The sequence below is a fragment of the Erythrolamprus reginae genome, chromosome 2, assembly GCF_031021105.1.
Source record: "Erythrolamprus reginae isolate rEryReg1 chromosome 2, rEryReg1.hap1, whole genome shotgun sequence".
Classification (NCBI taxonomy): Eukaryota; Metazoa; Chordata; class Lepidosauria; order Squamata; family Dipsadidae; genus Erythrolamprus; species Erythrolamprus reginae.
In genome coordinates, this window is record NC_091951.1 from 11,202,836 (window position 1) to 11,220,225 (window position 17,390).

The window sequence follows — 17,390 nt, forward strand, 5'->3', positions numbered from 1 at the left end:
TGGTGTGGAGAAACAGTGATAAGACATTTACTCATGTAAGAGTCCACATCTGGCAGGGGGCGGGAAGAACTATATACAGTGGTACCTCGGTTCTCGACCACAATTCGTTCCAGGAGTGTGATCGAGAACTGATTTGGTCGAGAACCAAATTAATTTATCCCATAGGAAATAATGGAAATGGATTTAATTGGTTCCCAGCCCCTGTTGACTTGCTGGGAACCAATTAAATCTATTTCCTTTATTTCCTATGGGATAAAGATCTGAGGGGAATGGGTGAGACGGAATGGGAGTTGGAATCCGACGCACCCCTCCTGGCCGCCCGCTTAACAGCCTCCCACTCTCTATAGTCTAACCACTTCAAGCTGCAGGAAGGGTGGGGACGGCTGCAATACCAGCAGTTTCGGGGGGCTCCTTCCCTCAGTGGTTCGTTTTGTTACCTGCGGTACCAACTCTCCCGTTTTGTTATCTGCGGTACCAACTCTCTGGCTTCCCTTCGAGGAGCAGCAGCACCGGGAATGTCACATGATGAAGGGAAGCCAGTGGAGCCAACTCGCTGGAGCCATCTCGAGGAAAGGAGCTGCCCAAAGCTGCCAGTATTGCAGCTGCCTCCACCCTTCCTGCAGCTTGGTGCAGTTAGACTATAGAGAGTGGGAGGCTGTTAAGCGGGCGGCCAGGAGGGGTGTCTCGGATTCCAACTCCCATTCTGTCTCACCAAGTCCCCTCAGATCTTGTGGCAGCTGCTTTGCCCAGTTGCCCTGGGACTCAGTGGATGCAGCCCCCCCTCCCCCCCATGTTGCTGAGAGGGGGTGTAACATGCAGGAGGCATACACAGCGGCAGTAACATTTGGGATAATAAACAAAATTTTCTGTGGCTGTTCGGTATCTGAAATTTTGTTGAGATACCGAAGCACATTTTTGCCGAAAATTTTGTTTGGTATCCGAAATGTAGGGTAACCAAGGCGTTCAAGAACCAAGGTACCACTGTATTGTATGGTGGAGGCAGTGAAGGGCTACCAAATTTTTTACTACCACACTGTGGCCGTGGCTTTTATTTCAACATCTTTCAGTGCGAATTGGGTGCTCTGGGGTGGAACTCTATTTTCACTACACCACTGCATTCCCCCCCCCCCCCCACCTGTGTGGAGGAAAGCTGAGGTGCTCTGCGACCGGTTATTTTAATGTCATTTTTTTATTTTTAACATCAGAAAACAGCAGAGGCAAACTAAACAGTTTGTAAGGCTTACATCTAGCCTGGCAGTAAATGTGGTCTATATAACTGATGAAGTTTTAGGGAATAGAGGAGCCAAAATAACATCACATGAGCTTGAACGCCAAAGATTCAGCAGCAAAGGGCTGCGGAAGATGTCGCCCAAATGCAGAGGTGAATAAGCTGGCGAGTAGGCGTGCTAGAGAGGCTTGGAGGTACAACTGAAGGAGAGACCAGCCAAGATAGAGAACTACGAGCCTCACCCCCAGTAACAACCTTTGTGCTTGGAGATTGCAGCTACAGCTCTGGTTACTGGGATTGCTGAGAGAGAGAGAGATTGGTCAAGATGATGGGGAGATGGACGATGGAGGTGAGGGCAATTATGAGGAGCCTGAAGGTATGCAGCCCTCCTTCAGTGGGTCGCCCTCTAGGGAGGCACAGCATGCCATAATTGCCACATCAGAATGAAGCGACAGAGAAAGTTTTCTCGATGAGGCGACCTCGAATGAATCAAGATCTCGCCTTTTTATTGTATTTTACTCCTCCTGACATGTATAACCAATTCGCGAACGCCACATACATTAAGCCATCCTCCAACTGCTATTCACTCTTGCACCATATAAGGCAAGCTTCTCATGACTTTCCTATAGATAATTAACAGAAGCCTTTTCCTGGATTGTGTGTTTACTGGTGATTAGCAAAGGAATGTGAGAGAGGCATATATTTCCTTATATGGAAGTTAGCTATAGGTTTTGTTCATATTGCATACCAAGTTAAATTGCTTTTCCCCGTGGTCATAGATTCTTCAGGATGCTTACTCAGCCTGGACTTTGCTGCCTTTCCATAGAGGAAGAATTAAGGTTTTATACAGCACACAATTGGGCCTAAAACATCACTCTCCAGTAATATCTTATTCCCAAATTTCAGTGCCCATAAACCTATGATTACAACAGGAGCCGTGCTAGGGATGCTGTTACTTCTTTTTTGATCATCTCAGACAAAGTGTCAGATGCTGAGGCCCATAGATGACTCCTGAGAGAAATTGTGAGGTGAGGAATTTCCAACTACTGAGGGATTACCACTGCCGTTGTTCTGCCTTTTAGGATTGTAAAATCTGGCATCCCCACTACCCCCCCCCCCCGGGACCTATTTTCCCTTCCTACTGTTCTAAGACTGAAGTGGACATTATGGCTGACATTAATCTTATGGACATTAATTTTATGGACATCATTGACCTTTCCTCGACTCTTTATTTTACTGATAGGCTCCTCAAACTCAAGACTGCTATTAAATATTATTACTATATTAATCATCACAAGAAATAGGCAAGACCTGGCCGAATGGACTGATTTATTCTATTTTACTTATATTAATTCATTGTAACTTTGCATTTTTGATATTGATATTTTAGATTAGATTTATACTATTTTAAATTGGAGGGAAGAATCAGTGTATGACTATATGAGAGAATGGAGGACCCGGGGACAGGGACCAGAACCCCTCCTGCTGGATGTGTAATCAAGGGCAGGTGGGATCCCGGCTGCAATCCCTGGCTTGATGTGAAGGAGAGAAAATTGAATGAATTTGGTATGGCTGACTGTTGGGGCCTGCCTATTCAGTTTTGGGACCTTTACTTTTTAATTTATTCATTAATGATCTGGATGTAGAAGTAAATTCTAAGTAAATTCTTCCCAAGGTATGCCCATGTTACACCAACACTCCGCAGTCTGCATTGGTTGCCGATCAATTTCCGGTCACAATTCAAAGTGTTGGCTATGACCTATAAAGCCTTCATGGCATCGGACCAGAATATCTTTGGGACCGCCTTCTGCCGCACGAAACCCAGCGACCGGTTAGGTCCCACAGAGTTGGCCTTCTCCGGGTCCTGTTGACTAAGCAATGTCGTTTGGCGGGACCCAGGAGAAGAGCCTTCTCTGTGGTGGCCCTGACCCTCTGAAACCAGCTCCCCCCAGATATCAGAGTTGCCCCCACCGTCCTTGCCTTTTGCAAGCTCCTTAAAACCCACCTCTGTCGTCAGGCATGGGGGAATTGAAATTTCTCTTCCCCCTAAGCTTATAGAATTTATATATGGTATGCTTGTATGTATGAGTGGTTTTTTAAATTGGGGTTTTTTAGATTGTTTTTAATATTAGATTTGTTTACATTGTCTTTTTATATTGTTGTTAGCCGCCCCGAGTCTTCGGAGAGGGGCGACATACAAATCTAATTAATAATAATAATAATAATAATAATAATAATAAATATTGAGGTAGCAAAGTTTGCTGATGACATTAAATTGTTCTCGGTAATGAAAAGTGAAACTGATTATTGGGAGCTCCAGAAAGATGTCTCAAAATTGAGTGAGTGGACAACAAAGTGGCAAATGCATTTTAACCTAAACAAGTGCAGTTACGCATATTAGGGCAAAGAACCCCAATTATACCTACCAACTGATGGGGACCAAGCTTTCTGAGACTACCCAAGAAAGGGATCTTGGAGTTTTGGTGGACAGCAGCAGTAAAAAAAAGCAAATTCCATGCTTGGCATGATTAGGAAGGGAATTGAAAATAGGTCAGCATGTTGTATTGCCTCTATACAAATTGATGGTGAGACCACATTTGGAGTACTGTACTGTGTATAGTTCTGGTCACCGTACCTCAAAAAGGATATATTGGAACAGGAAAAGATGCAAAAAAGGACAAGAATGATCAAGGAAATGGAGCACCTCCCTTATGAAACCAGGTAGCAACGCCTTGGTCTCTTCAGCCTTGAAAGCTGGCGTTTAAGAGGTTACTTGATCGAAGTGTATAAAATCATGTGTGGGATAGAAAAGGAGAATAGAGAAAAATTATTTTCTCTATCACACAATACTAGGACAAGTGAAGGCAAACAGCCCTCCCCCAGTGGGTCGACCTCTAGGGAGGCACTGGATGCCATGATTGCCACATCAGAATGAAGCGACAGAGAAAGTTTTCTCGATGAGACGACCTCTGTTAAATCAAGATCGCTCCTTTTATTGTATTTTACTTTTCCTGACATGTGGTACAGAATAACCAATTTGCGAACGCCACATACATTAAGCCATCCAACTACCATTCACTCATGCACCATATAAGGCAATCTCCTTGTGACTTCCCTATAGGTAATTAACGGAAGCTCCATTCTTTGCCTTTTCCTGGATTGTGTGTTTAAAGGAATGAGAGTAAGGCATATATTTCCTTATATGGAAGTTAGCTATAGGTTTTCTTCATGTTGTATATCAAGTTAATTGTTTTCCACATAACCATGGATTCTGCAACTTGCTTATTCAGCCTGGACTGTTGCTTCCTTTCAATAGAGGAAGAATTAAGGTTTTATACAGCACCCATTAGGCTTAAAACATCACTCTCCAGTAATATTTTATTCCTAAATTTCAGTGCCTATAAACCTATGATTACAACAGACAAGGGGGCACTCCCTAAAGTTCATAGGTAAGAAAGTGAGGACAAATAAAGGGAAATATGTCTTCACCCAGGGAGATCATTGGTGTTTGGAATTGACTTCCAGAAGAGGTGACAGTTGTCAGCCTGAATAGCTACAAGGAATCTATTAGATAGATTCATGGATGCCAAGTGTATCGGTGGTTATTGTAACAGATGTTCAAGTGCCGCCTTTATGTTGTTTGAAGCAGGCAGGATTCCCTTGGGTACCATTTTTGGGTGGTCAAGGGAAAGGGAGCGTTTTGCCTTCATTCTGCTCCAAATCTCGGCCGAATAGGAATTCGTGAAACCGCTTAACTCCAGCTACAGCAGCAAGGGCTTCATGATCTAATTGACTAATTTCTTTCAGTGCTTGAAAGAGTCCTAGAGAAATAGGCAGTGGGGACCTCGCAGATGTTAGGCAGTCTGTGGCTCAGCACAGCCCCCACTGCAAAGGGTGATGTGTCGCAAACTAACACCACGGGCAGAGTTACGCTGAATTGAAAGCATTTTACTTTCCTTTGAGAGGATGTTTTTTACTGCTTTGAATGCAGCGCTCTGCAATGGACCCCAGACCCACATGGCTATTTTATCAGTTTGTGTAAAGACTCAGTGATGGTTACCTTATTTCCTAAAAAGATGCTGCAAAAGTTCAACAACCCCAGAAAAACTTGGAGCTCAGTTCTGTGGGTGGGCACCGGGGCTTCCCTGATCACCCTGACCTTGTCTTTTGTAGGGTGTAATCTGGATCCATTGATTTGGTACCCCAGAAACTCCATCTCCAGCACCCCAATCTGGCACTTGCTAGCTTTAGCGCTAGGTCCCTAAACCTTGTGAGAACCTCTCTAAGCCTTTCAACTGCACCTTGTCTTTGGCAGTTATTAATACATCTTTGAAATATGAGATAACACTTGGTAATTTGCTTAGAAATCTTTCCATGATACCTTGGAAAATACCAGGGGCAAAACTGACACTGAATTGGAGTCTATTACATTTAAATGCTGTTAATGTATGCACAGAGTATTCGAAGGATATGCACACAGAAACATTTATGAGAGTAGTTATTAATAGATACTCAGCCACACACAAATACAGTAACTTCTTAAAGTTAGTGCTACTTCTTAAAGTAAACTTTAAGAAGTAGCACAATCCGATAAACATTCCAGGTCATACACATAATAGTCAGCATAACAGTCCAAAGAATATCATATTACAAAGTCTTCTTACCGCTTTTCTTTGTCACAAACAGTAAACAAACATACCAAGTTCAAACACGGTTTAGCTACAACAGAGACCAGATGTCAGACAGAATATCAAAGAGAGCAAGCTATCATCTGGGAGAAAGAACTGTGATCTCTAGCTCCCTCTTATGGCAATTTGCAACACCATCAGTCAAATAAACCTAATTAAAGCCTCATTACATTGTTGGTTTATATATTGCCAACACAACTGTTTTTAACAGAGTCCTAACAAATGCTTCAGGGGGTTCTGCGATGTAGTGAACCTGGTGTTCTTTTGCTATTATAATAGTGGTGGGTTAATCTTATTATGTCCAAAAGGTCACCTCCTGTCCTTAGAATTTGGGTGGGAGAATGCAAATTAAATCCCATCATTTCGATGTGAAGCTGAATGGTGCAGTGGTATAGAGGTGGCGTTCTCACCTCAGATAGTACTCTCTCTGGGTGCAATGAGTGAGTATCTGCTACGAACTCTGCATTGTTGACAGTAAGGGAATCTGGATAGTAATCTCTCAGCTTGCTTAGTTGTTTATTTATTTTGTCCAATACACAATGAGGGTTTCAGTGGATATATATATATATATATATATATATATATATATATATATATATATATATATATATATATATATATACAGTATATATATATATATATATATATATACAGTATATATATATATATATATATATATATATATATATATATATATATATATATATATGTAGATTGTTCTGAGTTCGGGTTTTGCCCTGTGTAATATTTTGCATGTTTATGCGACGTTTCGGTGAAATCACATTCACCATCATCAGGCTGAAGTTTCCAAGCTTCGTGCTGTTGTAACAGCACGAAGCTTGGAAACTTCAGCCTGATGATGGTGAATGTGATTTCACCGAAACGTCGCATAAACATGCAAAATATTACACAGGGCAAAACCCGAACTCAGAACAATCTACATACATATACCCGTGAAAATTTACGAAAGCATATATATATATACTGTATATATACACACACATAGTAAAATACATGATGAAGGTTATAGAGGATAAACTCATAGTAAAATATATCTAAGAAAGAATAGAAGTGAAGAAATAGGAATAAAATATATCAAAGAATAGAATAAATATAGGAAAGAAGAATGGTATAGGAGAGCAATAGGACGGGACAGAAGGCACTTTAGTGCACTTGTACTCCCCTTACTGACCTCTTAGGAATCTGGATAGGTCAGCTGTGGATAATCTAAGGGTAAAGTGTTGGGGGTTTGGGGATGACACTACGGAGTCAGGTAATGAGTTCCACGCTTCAACAACTCGGTTATTGAAGTCATATTTTTTACAGTCAAGTTTGGAGTGGTTAATATTAAGTTTAAATCTGTTATGTATCTATCTATCATATGTCTATCTACTTAGTAATTACAAAATATAATAGCTCTAAGGTTTCCCTCGGCTTCCTTTTGTCAAATTTGCAGCCCCTTTCAAATCTCTTTCTCTTCTGGCTGTGCGAGGAACACATCCACATCTAAGACAATTCTGAGAGGAGAAATCCTAGCAGCAATCAACCAAATTTTACCCAAACCGGCTTTGCTCATTGCAGCCCAGCTCAAGCTCCAACACACCCATCATTCTCTGTCACCTACAGTTCTCCATCCTCGCGTGCTCTGCCACACTAGACCAAATGTTCCTCCAGAAGCAGAACGTACTTTACCGGTTAGCATGGAACAGGGCATGCGCAGAAGAGCTTTGCCAGACCCGGATGCTGAACGGAGGACAGGAGAGGCGGCAGTTGCTTTATGAGACGCTCTAGTCAAGAGCAATAAAGCCTGAGGGGTTATAGTGTTGTGCCTCTCTAGGAGGAAACCCTGTTTCACCGACTCTGTGAGAGGCCGGCGAGAGCGACGGTGCTGCTCTTCTCAGCCTCAGAAACCGTGAGGGAGCAGAGCCCGCGCTTTTGCTGTCCCGAAACCGAGGAAGGGGCGGGGCGAGTGCGTGGGGGAGGGTCCGCCGTAACCGAAGGAGGCCTCGGAGGGATTTCCCACCTGTCGGGACTCAGCTGAAACCGGAGAACAAATGGACGCCCGGAGGTCTCTCCTTCAGGCGGGGGGCGGCGGGGAGCTCGACGTAGGAATAGGCGGCCCGAGCGGCCTCCCCGAGGGGCTCCGCAGCTCCGAGGCTGAGCGCTGGCGCTTCCGCAGCTGCGGCTCCCGGGAGGCCGAGGGGCCCCGGGCGCTTTGCAGCCGGCTGTACCGGCTGTGCCGAGGGTGGCTGCGGCCCGAGCGGAGCAGCAAAGCCGAGATGCTGGACCTGGTGGTGCTGGAGCAGCTGTTGGCCCAGCTGCCCCCGGAGCTGTCGGGCTGGCTGAGGGAGTGCGGGGCGGAGAGCTGCGCCCAGGCGGTGGCCCTGGCCGAAGGCTGCCTGCTCGGTCCCGAAGCCTCCTCGGAGCCCGGAAAGGGGCGGCAGGTGAGGGACTTTCATCCTCTTCTACGCTTCTTCTGTCTTTTCCTTGCAGATAATCGCAAGCAAAAAACATCAGACAGCAAGTCTTGAGATAGTGGGTGGGAATAACTTCTCTCACACACCCCAAAAAAACATGTTTATATATCTCAGTTGGGTCGTCCAAGTTCTCTAGTCCTTTTAGAAATTTTCCTCAGTATCATTAGCTTTAAATGGAATGTAAACATAATGTCTTAAATGAATTCCATTTCTCATCAAGAAAGTTTGTTAACCATGGTAATTTTGGACATTTTTATTTATTCCAAAGCTGTCTTTTCAAGAGACAATTGGACTTTCCGGTTTTTCTTTGAAGACCAGAGTTGAAGAAGTTTTTTGGATGAGAAGTGAAATGTCTTCAAACACACACACACCCCAAAAAAAACCCTCCAATTGCCTCTTTAAAAAATACCTTAGGGACAACCATGAACTGGATCGCTTAGAACAGTGATGGCAAACCTATGGCACGGGAGCCACAGGTAGCACGTTGAGCCATATTTGCTGTATGACTAGGTACTTGTCTTTTTTTATTGAATTTCTCTCTCATAATACCTAGAAGGGAGAGCTCAGGCTTTAAGGAAATAGTTTGAGATATAATTTGCTCTAAGCAATTTTTAATTTTTAACCAGACATTTTTTGCGTTTCGACAGCTCGACCATATGTGATAATAAGTCACTACACCTTTTCTACATTTCCAACAGAGTGATGAGAAATTTTAGTAGGCCGTGCTGGAGGAAGGTGCCAGTGGTAAAATATTTTCTACAATTTTTTCTTATATGACATTGCCAATCTTAATTTATAATTTGTATTCCAAATTTTCTCCCATTCAATTAAATTTATAGAATATCTATAAAGTTTTGGGCCCATGTTACCATTGTGCCTTTGACCTCTTCATTGATTGTGTTGAACTTAAGCAGAAAATTATAAATTTTTGAAATCGTTTTTTGTCTGGACCTAATAGAATCTTATCCCGGTTGCCATTATTTTGAAATCCAGGCTTTTTTTAAAAACTGCAGGAACCATTCATAGAGATTTCAGCAGAGATCCAGGAAAAAGGAGATTCATCCAATGATACTGAAGAGCTTCTTTTCAAGAGGATCCAACTGGGACCACCTTGCCAGGTTAGTATAGATTTCTTCTGAAAAATTTAAACATCTTCATTCATGAGCTTCTTTCGAAGCCAAATACCGAGTCTATGTGAATTTGAACCACATCCACAGAATGACCCAGTGAGCCTTACTGATTCAACTTTGAAGATAGTCTTAGGAATGCAGACAAATAACAATTCACAAGAGGCTTGTATTAGGAAATGTAACTTGTATGTTGGAACAGTTTATTATTGTTGTTGTTGTTGTTGTTGTTATTTATTAGATTTGTATGCCGCCCCTCTCCACAGACTCGGGGCGGCTCACAACAATGATAAAACAATATACAATAACAAATCTAATATTAAAAGTCTATAATAATATTCTAACATTAAAAGTCTAAAAGCCCCATTATTTAAAAATCATACATACAACATACCATACATAAAACTACATAGGCAAGGGGAGATATCTCAGTTCCCCCGTGCCTGACGACAGAGGTGGGTTTTAAGGAGTTTACGAAAGGCAAGGTAGGGGCAATCCTAATCTCTGGGGGGAGCTGGTTCCAGAGGGTTGGGGCCGCCACAGAGAAGGCTCTTCCCCTGGGTCCTGCCAGCCGATATTGTTTAGTCGACGGGACCTGAAAAAGGCTAACTCTGTGGGACCTAACCGGTCGCTGGGATTCGTGCGGCAGAAGGCGGTCTCGCAGATATTCTGGTCCGGTGCCATGAAGGGCTTTATAGGTCATAACCAACACTTTGAATTGTGACTGGAAACTGATCGGCAACCAATGCAGATTGCGGAGTGTTGGTGTGACATGGGCATACCTAGGCAAGCCCATGATTGCTCTCGCAGCTGCATTCTGCACGATCTGGAGTTTCCGAACACTCTTCAAAGGTAGCCCCATGTAGAGAGCGTTACAGTAGTCGAACCTCGAGGTGATGAGGGCATGAGTGACTGAGCAGTGACCCCCGGTCCATATAGGGTCACAACTGGTGCACCAGGCGAACCTGGGCAAACGCCCCCTTCGCCACAGCCGAAAGATGGTGCTCTAATGTCAGCTGTGGATCGAGGAGGATGCCCAAGTTGCGGACCCTCTCCGAGGGGGTCAATAATTCCCCCCTCAGGGTGATGGACGGACAGATGGAATTGTCCTTGGGAGGCAAAACCCACAGCCACTTCATCTTCACTTCTTAACATCTTTGAAAAGACTTGGGGAAAGCAGTTAAAAAATTAAAGACATAAAGCAAAACAATACCAATTGAACAAAAATTGGTATTTTGGCCGCCGCAGTGTCGTTCAGCTACCAAAAAAGCCAACATAGTTCTAGGCTGATAAACGGAGTGATAGAATCAAGATCATGTGAAATTAATACCACTTTATAATACCTCGGTAAGGACATGTTTTGAATACTGCATCTAGTTTTGGACACTATGATGTAAAAAAGATGTTGAGACTACAGAGAAAGTTGAGTGCATAGAAGAGCAACAAAGATGATTAGGGGACTGGAGGCTAAAGCATAAAGAATGGTTGCTAGAATTGAGTATCTCTAGTTTGATGAAAATAAGGAGTGAGATAGAAGGGTGATATGATAGCAGTGTTCCACTATCTCAAGTGGTGCCACAAAAGAAGAGGGAGTCAAGCTATTCTCCAGAGCATCTGAGAGCAGGTCAAGAAGCAATGGGTAGAAACTAATCAAGGAGAGAAGCAACCTGGAATTAAGGAGAACTTTCCTGACAATTAGAACAATTAATCAGTGGAACAACTTGCACCAGAAGTTGTAAATGCTCCAACACTGGAGTTTTTCAGAAGATAACCATTTGTCTGAAATGGTATAGGACAGTGATCGCGAACCTTTTTTGGTTCATGTGCCAAAAGGGTGTGTGTGGGTGCGCTAGCATGCGTGCATGTGCAACCACCCCTTCCCTAGGCTTGCAGCCCCTGTGATACACCTGCCCATACGCACAATCCTCCTCCATCCCTGTGCATGCCCAAAGGCCTCACTTTAGCCTGGGATAGTAAAAAAACAGCCCAACGGGCAAACTAGAACTTCAGAAAACGCACTTCCGGTTTGCCCATTGTGCTGCTGTTTGCACTCTGGAGGGTTCTGGGAAGCTTCCTGAAGCCCTGGAGTATGAAAAACAGCCCAAAAGGCAAACCGGAAGCTTCCCTAAAGTGTCCAGAGGGCGAAACAGCCTTTCCCAACGTCAAAAACCAACCGGTCAGCTCACGCGTGCGTGTTCTCTGCTATGGCTCTGCTTGCCACCTATCACAGATGTGCCATAAGTTCGCCATCACAGGTATAGGATTTCCTATCTTAGCAGGGAGTCGGGACTAGAAGACCTCCAAGGTCCCTTCCAACTCTGTTATCCTATCCTCTGTTGTACTGTCCTATCCCATCTTATAAATTTCTTCAGTGATAGCCCAATATATCCATTTAAAAATAAAGGATGGACTAATTTCTCATATAAAATCCTATAGATCAAAGCTGAGAAATTTTAATGTTAAGACACTGTTGATCAAGTCATTTGATATTTTCAGGATCACGTACAACATTTTGAAATGGGACAGCTAAAAAATTCTTAATAGGTGTTGTGGTTCAGCCTGAGCCAGATCAAAGACTAGCTGCGTCTCTGCTGGCTCCATGCCCGGGGGAGGCTGAGAGCGGAGAGGAGAGTTCTTGGCAGTCGGACAGTGCAGACAGCCGTCACGAAAGTGAAGCGATTGCAAGGCCTGGGAGCCCTGGGAGCTCTCTCAAGCAAGTAGCTGTGAGTCTCTGGAGTCCCTGAATGACGACGCACAAGCTATCATTAGTATCAGCGGTGAATGAGGAACACCGGGGGGTTGGGTGTGGTCCTCATTAGCAGGGAAGGGTTTATAAGGCATGAGAACCATTCTGGCAGCGTGGAGTGTTATCACAGTGGAGTTGGAGTTATCTGCATTTTCTCTCAGCGTTTTTGTTCCTGGCTCGTGGCCCAGCAGCCTTGAAGACTGGTGGGAGGTGTGTGTCTGTTAGCTCAACAGCCTCGTCTGGCATTAAGGATCCTGTGTTTCTGTATGAACAATTGCCTTTGTGTATCTATTTGGAGTTCCAGTGTTTTCCTGATCTGTAAGGACATTTTCTGTTGGCTTCTTTTCTCTTTGCTATTATAAAACTGTTTGGATTCAACCGGTGTGTCTGGCTTATCTTTTTGGGTTGGTCATAGCTTCCGGAGTGACCCAGACAGAACAATAGGTACATCCTGTTTTCTAACAAATTTGCATCTCGGTGGTGCAGTGGTTAGAGTGTAGTATTGAAAGCTACTTATACTGATCACTGGCTGCCAGCAGTTTGGCAGATTGAATCTCAGTAGGCTCAAGGCCTTCCATCCTTCCAAGGTCGGTAAAATGAGTACCCAGATTGTTGAGGACAATATGCTTACTCTCTGTAAACCGTTTAGAGAGGGCTATAAAGCACTCTGAAGCAGTATATATCTAAATGCTATAAATGCTAAATGCTAATGCTATTTCACTGGGACAGAGAGATAAGCCCAGGGAATACAGGGTGTCCAGCAAACCTGGAAAACAGGGAAATCATGAAATTATCAGGGAATTCAGTGGTTCGGGAAATATCAGGGAATTATCAGGGACTTAGTGAAAAAACCTGCATTAAAATGTTTAAAAGTCAGGGAAAAATCATGTAAAAAAAACAATGGATTGTGCTGCCTTGCAGAGTCAAGCAAAAATGAGCATAACTGTGGCAACAACTTGCTTCCTTAGCTACCAATATTTCTCCATGGCTTAGCCGTTTGGTGTGATGTCATCTACAACCACGCTTTAACTAGATCACAAGTTACAGGGAAATGTCAGGGAATTTCAAAATGCTTTCCCCCTGGACACCCTCGGATATCTCTGTGCAAAATCTTTTTGGTGAATTCTTCCAGGCCAGGGACAGGGATCCCCCAAGCAGTGCCATTCTACAACTTGGATGCATCTAAGCTATATTTTGTATCTTTTAAAACGTAGCAGTAGTAGAAATTATGAGTAATTTGGAAAACCAGTAGTGGAAATTTTGAGTAGTTCAAAGAACTGGAAAATACCACCTATACCTGGCACCAGAATGGGGTGGGAATGGAGATTTTGCAATATCCTTCCCCCTGCCATGCTCATCAAGCTGGTGTAAAACTGGTAGCAAAAAAATTAGGATTTCACCACTGCTTCCCAAGATTTAAGGACTATGTGCAACTGTAGGATTTATGACTCTTTGCTAGAAGAGAGGATTGTCATATGGGCAAGATTTTTTTGTTTGTTTGTTTCTAGGACTCTGATCCCTTTGAGGAGGTGGCTGTGAACTTCACAGAGGAGGAATGGGCACTCCTGGATTCTAGCCAGAAGGCCTTGTGCAGGGAAGTCATGCTGGAAGTTGCTATGAATATGGCCGCTCTGGGTAAGGATCCTCTTGCTGTGAGTTCTGTTGATTAAGAAAGATGTTTTAAGTGGGAATTAAATAAGGAAGATATATGCACTCAATTGCATAATTGAGGTAAGAATTCTAATGACTATGGCCTGTAAAATTGTGAAAGGCCTTAGAGAGAAATGCCTCAGAAAATTGATCTAACAACACAAAACTTTAATATGGGTCATGGCTGAAAATTTTATTGGATATTATTAGGGGTATCATTGATAACAATTTCAACCCAACACCTCCTATTTTGTCAAATTGCTGATATCAAATCTGATACTGAGATAGGCATATTTTTGACTAGGAGGTACTTCCCTTTATAAATTCTAACAAGAATTTCTGGGTTTTTTTTCCCACAACCAGGTGATGGTGATAAAATTGAGAATGAGAATTACAAGAATCCAAAGATATTTAAAGTGCAAAAGGCAGTGTCTTCAAAGAACCATTCCTTCTCTTTTATGTTACCTAAAATACAGGATAGGAAACATAAACCACAAAGTTTTGTAAACGATGATAAGGATTTAAGTCTAAAAAAGAAGATGAAAATATGCATGAAGTGTGGAAAGAGTTTCAGTAGAAAATGTAATCATTGCTCTCAGAGGATCCCCATTGGTAAGAGTCCATACAAATGCATAGAGTGTGGAAAAGCCTTTGCTACAAACACTAATCTGACTCGCCATCAGTCAACTCACACTGGAGAAAGACCTTATAAATGCACCGAGTGTGGAAAAAGCTTTCTTTGGAACGCAGAACTTATTCGTCATAAGAGGACCCACACTGGGGAGAGACCTTATAAATGCATGGAATGCGGAAAGTGCTTCACTCGAAAACAATATCTTACTGATCATGAAAGACTCCACACAGGGGAGAGGCCATATAAATGCACACAGTGTGGAAGTGACTTCCGTACAAAGCGTAATTTGATTTACCACCAATGGATCTACACAAGTGAAAAAACAAATAGTTGTTTGGAGTTTGGAAAAAGATTCACTGAGAGTAGTGATATTACTTGCCCTCAAAAGATTGACACAGAGGAAGGACCATATAAATGCCTGGAGTGTGGAAAGAGCTTTATTGAAAAATGGCGCCTAACTTTCCACCTAAAGATGCACATGGCTGAAAGACCATATACATGCACAGAGTGTGGAAAAAGCTTTTGTCACAACTCAGAACTTACTCGTCATAAGAGAACCCACACTGGAGAGAGACCATATAAATGCATAGAATGTGGGAAATTATTTTATCAGAACTCAGAGCTTACTCGTCATAAGAGAGCCCACACTGGGGAGAGACCACATAAATGCATACAGTGTGGAAAAGCGTTTACTGAGAAAAGCACTCTTATTAATCATGAGAGAATCCATACAGGAGAGAAACCATTTCAATGTTCAGAATGTGGAAAGGGTTTTGCTCAGAAAGGTCACCTTAAATTGCATGAGAAAATCCACTGGGCAGAGTTGGTATAAATGATTGGATAAAAAGCTTTTATTGAAGCACAAAACTTATTCATCATGAAAGGATGCACACATGAGAAAGACCATAAAATTGCATGGAATGTGGAAAAAGATTTAATTGGAGCAAAGATCTTATTTGTCATGAAAGAACACACACTGGATGCGACCATTCAAGTGCATGGAATGCGAAAAGCAATTTACTCTGAAAAATTATCTTATTAATCTTGGAAGAGTTCATGGGGTGAGGGGAGATGCCATATAAATGTAGAGAATATGGAAAAACCTTTCTTCAAAGGGGACAACTTAATTCTCATGAAATGATCCACGCAGAATAGAGACCATATAAATTTATTTATTTTATTTATTAGATTTGTATGCCGCCCCTCTCCGTAGACTCGGGGCGGCTAACAACAGTAATAAACAGCATGGAACAAATCTAATGTTTAAAATAATTTTTAAAACCCTTATTAAAACCAAACATACACACAAACATACCATGCATAAATTGTATAGGCCTAGGGGGGAAAAGAGTAGTTCAGTTCCCCCAAGCCTGACGACAGAGGTGGGCTTTGAGGAGCTTACGAAAGGCAAAGGAGGGTGGGGGCAATTCTTATCTCCGGGGGGAGCTGGTTCCAGAGGGTCGGGGCTGCCACAGAGAAGGCTTTTCCCCTGGGTCCCGCCAGACAACATTGTTTAGTCGACGGGACCCAGAGAAGACCAACTCTGTGGGACCTAACCAGTCGCTGGGATTTGTGCGGCAGAAGGCGGACCCGGATGAAATGGTCCCTCAAGCAGTGGCAAAATGTGATTTTCTCTGACGAATCATCGTTTATCCTTTTTCTGACTTCCGGCCGTGTTTATGTCTGGAGACAGCCAAAAGAATCATTTCATCCAGACTGCATTCTCCCAACCATCAAACATGGCGGGGGTTCAGTGATGATCTGGGGTGCTATTTCTTGGAAAACCGCCAGGCCAATGAGTTCTCTTCATGGAAGAATTAACAGCCATCACTATTTAGGAATTTTGGCCAACCAAATTCATCCTATGGTTCAAGAACTGTTTCCAGAGGGGGATGCCATCTTTCAAGATGATAGTACACCAATCCATAGAGCAAGAAGTGTGAAAGAATGGCACGAGGAACATTCTAATGAAGTTCAGCATCTCATCTGGCCACCACAATCACCAGACCTCAACATTATTGAGCATTTATGGTCGATTTTAGAGATTCAAATAAGAAGTCGATTTCCACCACCATCGTCTCTAAAAGAACTAGAGCAGTGGTTCTCAACCTTTCTAAGACAACAACCCCTTAATACAGTTCCTCGTGTTGTGACCCCCAACCATAAGTCTAGTGCCAATTCTCCCAACAGAGCTTTGAGCTGATTGGCAGGAAGGTCAGAGAAACGCCCCCACTGTAAATGCCTGATTGGTCAGATTGTAAAAATATGTTCCAAGATGCCAGAATAGAAGCTTTAGTTCCTAATACCAGGAGAAATTTCTCTTTTCTCATGGTCTCAAGCGACCACCGTGAAATGGTCATTCAGACCCCCAAGGTGAGAACCACTGAACTAGAGGGTGTTTAACTGAAGAATGGGCTAAAATTCCTTTGGAAACAATTCGCAATTTGTATGAATCAATACCTTGGAGAATTGAGGCTGTATTTGCCGCAAAAGGTGGACCAACACCATATTAAAAGATATTTTGATGATTTTTCAAGGTGTTTCCGTTTTTTTGTAGACCCACCTGTATGTATTTAACGATATATAACATCACATAATTATACACTATAGAAATAATTCTTCTGGCAGGAAGTCAAAAGAAATCCCAGGCTCTCAGCACCTGCAATCCAACTAGATTCCATTCAAAGGGGCTTTGCTCTATTCCAGTCCTGCTCTACCTGCTCCGAGACTATTCCCTTCACCCGCGCTTTCCCCCTCCCACTCCTCTAACAAACATTCCCTACCACAAAGCTTCAGCCGACTTTCGAGCGTCCGCAAAGAACAGGGCATGCGCAGAAGAA

At 43.0% G+C, this 17,390-nt stretch overlaps 1 protein-coding gene across 1 annotated transcript in view; it reads left to right on the forward strand.

Annotated features, from left to right (window-relative positions):
* The window catches only part of LOC139159138 (zinc finger protein 585A-like), a 38,701-nt gene extending 21,615 nt beyond the window's left edge, over positions 1-17,086 (forward strand). Inside the window, exons 5-8 of the mRNA XM_070736494.1 lie at positions 7,917-8,360; positions 9,407-9,511; positions 13,775-13,901; positions 14,280-17,086. Coding sequence (XP_070592595.1) covers positions 7,917-8,360; positions 9,407-9,511; positions 13,775-13,901; positions 14,280-15,382 — 1,779 coding nt within the window. The 3' untranslated portion in view covers positions 15,383-17,086. The remainder of the gene's footprint in view (positions 1-7,916; positions 8,361-9,406; positions 9,512-13,774; positions 13,902-14,279) is intronic.
* Positions 17,087-17,390: the final 304 nt, after the last annotated feature.